This window comes from Myotis brandtii, unplaced genomic scaffold (assembly GCF_000412655.1).
Source record: "Myotis brandtii unplaced genomic scaffold, ASM41265v1 scaffold3914, whole genome shotgun sequence".
Classification (NCBI taxonomy): Eukaryota; Metazoa; Chordata; class Mammalia; order Chiroptera; family Vespertilionidae; genus Myotis; species Myotis brandtii.
In genome coordinates, this window is record NW_005365007.1 from 31,613 (window position 1) to 37,485 (window position 5,873).

The 5,873-nt window shown below is 39.9% G+C and overlaps 1 protein-coding gene across 1 annotated transcript; it reads right to left on the reverse strand.

The window, feature by feature from the left end:
- Positions 1 to 348: 348 nt before the first annotated feature.
- On the reverse strand, positions 349 to 1,533 carry LOC102255710 (upstream-binding factor 1-like protein 1). Its single transcript, XM_005872805.1, has one exon. It carries the CDS (start codon positions 1,525 to 1,527, stop codon positions 349 to 351), a length of 1,179 nt encoding a protein of 392 aa, XP_005872867.1. The 5' UTR covers positions 1,528 to 1,533.
- Positions 1,534 to 5,873: the final 4,340 nt, after the last annotated feature.

The window sequence follows — 5,873 nt, forward strand, 5'->3', positions numbered from 1 at the left end:
ACTGCCTCGATCAGATACAAGTTGAAAATAAACTTCTCACCTCAGAAAACTCAGTCCAATCGAGTGTACCCTCCAGAGCCTGGTCATCTCATTGTTTATTTCAAGAGCATTAATTCCATGGAGTTTCTCTGGAGGGTAGATTTGAGGTATAGAGGAGAGTCAGATGTCCTACAAAAGATTTCTTCTTTCCATCTAGACCTATTTTCTTTTGTGGAAGGAAGGAGAGACAGACAAAAATGAAAAGGGACAGAGAGAAAAGCCCCTTAATTTGGTGTCAGTGCCAAGGACTATGGTTGGAAAGTTCTCTATCTCACCATTTAGAAGTGAACAAAGCTCAGTTGGAGTGAGTCAGAAGCTGGAGCTGCTGTCCTCACATTCTATATCTACATCTTCATCTTCACTGCTGGAGTCTGAAGACGCAATGCCTTCTGCCTTTCCCCCATGTTCCTTCTTTTCTTCAGATCCCTGCGAAGTTCCTGATGACTCCATCCCTGGAGCCCGCAGCTCCTGCTCCTGTGGAAGCCCTCCTTGCATAGTCCCTGATGGTGGAGACTGCACATCTGTCCTGATGATCTTGGGGTCCGGGCCTCCACGCATGTTCATGTTCTTACGCTTCCCAGACGTCCTCTCTCTGTAGGCAGCGTACTCTTCAGGAGACAGGCTCTTGAGCCAGTGCTCCAGGTCCACCTTGTACTGTTTCTGCAGCTCCTCAGCCTGCTTCCTATAATGCTCCCTCTGGCTCCTTGGGATGCACTGCCAGCGTCTGCTAATCTCCACCATGCGCTCCCTCAGGGGCAGGCCTTGCAGCTCCCTACTCGACCACATATCCTGGTGGAACTTATGGTATTCGTTCATGGGGGGCTTCTTGGGCTCTCCATGGAATTTTATCTCTTCTGAAAAATCATTTTCTGGGGAAGACATCACATCTTTCTCATTTCCCTGAAATTTCTTGGGGCCTCTGGTTGGGCTTCTTTTTGGGACAACAGATGGCTTGGAGTCCTGCACTAGCTCAGAGCAGTCTTTCCTGAACTGAGCCAGTTTCTCCTGATACTCCTGTCTCTCCTTCTGGAAATCTTGAATATATTTCATCTTCTTCTCCTCTGGGAGCTCCTTGTATTTCTCAGACATGACCTTGGTCAGCTCCTGGTTGTTGAGTTTGGGGTACATTTGGGCATACAAGGGCCGCTTCTCCTTGAAGAAGCGAAGGTAAGGAGTCAGGGGCTTCTTGGGCATGTCTGGATGTTTCTTGCACATTTTGCTTTTGTAGGAATTTTTAACATGTTCCTTAGCTTCCAAGACTAATTCTTTCATAGTGCGAATCTTTCTCAATTTATAAGAAATCTCTAACCACTTGAGTTTGCACATTTCTCCAGAATAATCCTTAAAAGCTACTTTTCCCCAGTCCATCTGTGACTGGGTTGTTTTGAATGTGTGGTTGTCATTGGGTGGAAGGTTATTCTCCATTCTTTCCAGTAGCTCTGCAGTGTCTTCTTCACACCAGTTATCTTCGCTATTAGTCAATGCCATCTCTAAATCTTTGGGCCACTTGTATGGTCCTAGCTGTTTAAACACCTCAGCAGGATCTCAAAGTTCTTCACTTTCAATACTTCCCTGGTGAATTATGTCCAGATGTGTGATTTTATGTTTCTGTGGAGAAAGAAAAGTTACTCTTTAATGCAATAAATGAGATGATCACATGCCACTTAGGCTATGTCCCTTCTATAATTTAATTTACAAAGGAAAAATACAAGTGAAAACTGGTTCACCTTGGAAATGAAATTAAGATGAACTTTAAAATTCATCATTCTTCATTTTCAATATTAAACATCCTCAAGCTCAAGAAAATATAAGAAAGGCAGAAAGAGAGAAAGAAAAAATAAAAAAATAAAATTTCTCTCAAGTTCTATCCTAGCATGCCTTTCCATTTGTCTTATCACAGCTTGTCTTAATTACAAGTGAACCAAACAAATGACCAGCAACTCACTCAACAGGCATAAGATAAAACAAAGGATGGTTGAGTTAAACATATTAAAACGAAAGAAAAATGCTTAAAATGGAAAGGACTTCAAGACAACAATTGTTTAATTTTTGTCCACAATAGCCTGAAATAGACTACACATATATTAGAATGGCCAAAATTCACCTGTGTAACCTACACACCCATTAGTCACTTAGATATCTGGGCTATGTTATCAGATAAATTTTACTGGCATAACAGTGTTTGTGTTCAAGTAACCCTTATTTTTCTTTTATTTTTTAATATGTTTTTACTGATTTCTTAGAGGAAGAGAGAGAGAGAGAGAGAGAGAGAGAGAGAGAGAGAGAGAGAAATATCAATGATGAGAGAGAATCATTGATTGGCTGCCTCTTGCATGGCCCCTACTGAGGATTGGTCCTGTAACCCGGGCATGTGCCCTTGACAGGAATTGAACCTGAGACCCTTCATTTTGCAGGCCAACCATCTATGCACTGAGCCAAACCAGCTAGGACACCCTTATTTTTCTTAATAGTCCCAAAGCCCAAGCCTAGCAATGCTGGCAATTCATATATGCCAAAAAGAAATCATAAAGACCTTCCTTTAACTTAAAAGAAACATAACCAATGCCATTATAAATGGGGAATTCTTAGTAGGATTCTCTTTAAACTCGGAGATAAGAACAAGGACAGTCATTACCACTGCTTCTGTACAATAGTCTTAGCTGTCACAATTTATAAAAATGATGGGTGGGGAGATGAGAAAAGAAAACAAATGAATGACTAGAAATAAAAATATCATACTGTTCATGTTAGAATATCCATAAAGGGTGACTATATTATAGAAAAAAAAACTATATACCAACAATTCTTTTGATAAAAAACAGGAAAGAGATAGAAAAATGTATTTAAGATTAAAAGGCTTTTTTGAAAGCCCTGACTGGTGTTTTTAGTGGTTAGAGCATCAGCCCACCCACCAAGGGTCTCAAGTTTGATTCCCACCCAAGGACTAATAACTGAGTTTTGGTTATCTCTCCATCCTTGATCAGGAAGCATGAGGCAACCAGTCAATGTGTTCCTCTCACATCAGTGTTTCTCTCTCTCCCCTCTCCTGCCCTCCCTTCTACTCTCTCTGAAAATTAATGGAAAAAATTGTCTTCAGGTGAGGATTTAAAACAAAAAAGACTTTTTGAAGGCTACAAAATCCTGAGTATTCTGGCGCCTGTATAACACATTCCACTTTTCTTTCTCGTTCCTTCCAGATTCAATGGCTTTTTTTCAGTCACTTGAACTTATTACACTTCTTCCCACTTCAGGATCCACACCTAAAGGCACCCTAATTTTTTTCAAGCTTTCTTCAAAGGCCACTTCCTTATCCTAGCCCAAGTTTACATTTCGCTATACCCCTTCCCTTTTTTCCTTCATAGCATTAACCCATATTGTAACTAAAATTCCTGTAGCTATTTATGCAATGCTTTGCTCCCTGACTATAGCCTTCATGAGTATAGGAATGATGTCTGTCTGGATCATGGCTGCTCCTTGGTACCTAGTACAAGCTGTAAATAAACAAGCAATGAAATGCAGTCAAACCTCGCCTCCCATCTCAAATAGTTTGTTTCTCAACTAAGCTGTTCATAGAAAAAAATGTCTTGGTTGTGGAACCAAAACTTCTGTTTTCAACCAGACAAATGTATATGCTGATACCCCAGCGTGACAAAGTGTCTCTCAGGCAACAAACAGAGAGAATGCTTTTGTTGCTGGCCAAAATCTATAATTAGCACAATCTTAAAACATAGAGAGGCCCTCCAGAATGCTAATGTTGCCCTGGCTGGTTTGGCTCAGTGGATAGAGCATCAGCCTTGTGACTAAAGGTCTGGGTTCCATACCAGTTAATGGCAAATGCCAGGGTTTTTGCCCTGGAAGGGGCATGTAGGAGGCAGCTAATCAATGATTCTCTTTTATCATTGATGTTTCCATCTCTCCCTCTCTGAAATAAATAAAAATATATTTATTAAAAAAGAAAGAAAAAAGGAAAGAGTGTTAATGTTGCTAAGGGTGTGAAAATGCTCACAAAACAATCACATTCAACCAAATAGGTATAACAGCTGTTGTTGATTGGATAAACAAAAACCACTTCGCTGCTGATAGGATTTCTAGGCAGTGATATAGGAAAAATTCCTTTAAGGCTGGTCCAGGGTGGTCTGATAAATTTAAGAAAAGAATTGCTTATTTGTACACAGTACATTAGACATGTACTGCATGTAAGAAAAGTTAAAACAGGGAATCATTTGGGTTCTGGAACAGATTAATTCAATTTTGGCTCACTGGGAAAAATTCTAATGGGAAAAAAGTGATTCGGTTTTTGAACAAATTGCTTCTCAAACAGTCTTCCAGAACGAATTAAGTTTGAGAAACAAAGTTCCACTGTAATGTAAGAATGCTTTCAAATTATCATTCACAGTATCGAATAATGTTTACAGATTAAAAGATATGTTTTAAATTACAGTGACAATAATCTCAAATCAAACTGTCATTCTCACCCTGCCTTCATGGCTCAGTGGTTGAGTGTGGATCTATAAACCAGGAAGTCATGGTTTGATGCTGGGCACATGCACAGGTTGTCAGCTTGATCTCCAGTGGAGGGCATGTGGGAAGTAGCTGATCCATGGATTCTCTCCCCATAATTGATGTCTCTATCTCTCTCTCCCTCTCCCTTCTGCTCTGAAATCAATAAAAGTATATTTTGTGAATATATATATAATTCTCTAGTTGATATGAATTTAGATTATATCTAATGTGATTTCAGGGAATCATATACAGTGTATATATCTTAAACCAACAGTATTTTAGTCTCATATTTTTCATTGATGTATGACTTCTACTCATTGCCTGTTCTCAATAGTTGTTGGATGAATAAAAGTATTACTATTAATCTATGTTAAGATTCTCTAGTTCAAAGACCCTGCATAGCTGCAGCAATCCTGAAAAAGAAGAACGAAGTTGGAGGGATCATAACACCAGATATCAAGCTATATTACCAAACATCTATTCTCAAAACTGCCTGGTACTGGCACAAAAACAGACATATAGACCAATGAAACAGAACGGAGAACCCAGAAATCGACCCAAGCCATTATACTCAATTAATATTTGACAAAGGAGGCAAGAGTAATCAATGGAACCAATACAGTCTCTTCAATAAATGGTGTTGGGAAAATTGGACAGATACATGCACACACAAAAAAAAAATGAAACTAGACCACCAAGTTACACCATACACAAAAATATACTCAAAATTGATAAAGGACTTAAACATAAGATGGTACACCATAAAAAAATCTTAGAAGAGTCGGTCTATAAGCAGCAAAATAGCAGACATATGTCATAGCAATATCTTTTACCAATATAGCTCCTAGGACAATGGAAACTAAGGAGAAAATAAACAAATGGGACTATATCAAAATAAAAAGCTTTTGCACAGCAAAAGAAACCATCAACAAAACAACAAGAGAGCCCACTGCAGTTTAGGAGAAACCAAGATGGCGGCATAGGTAAACACCGGAGATTGCTGCCTCGCACAACCACTTCAAAAATACAACTAAAAGACAGAACGGAAATCATCCAGAACCACAGGAAGGCTGGCTGAGTGGAAATTCTACAACTAGAAGGAAAGAGAAAAGCATACTGAGACTCAGAGGAGGAGCGGTGGGGAAGTAAAACACAAAGGGGTGGAGAGGGCTGGCGGCTGAGGACACAATTATCTTTTTCAATTGGGAGGGAGTCTCAAGCTCTGAGCTCCGGTTCCGGGCGAGTCTCTGGGGACCCAGACTCATACAGGGAGAAACTGGACTGTCTGGCATCAGTCGGAACTCAAGGGCAGCTTTCTCTCAGAGGCGCTT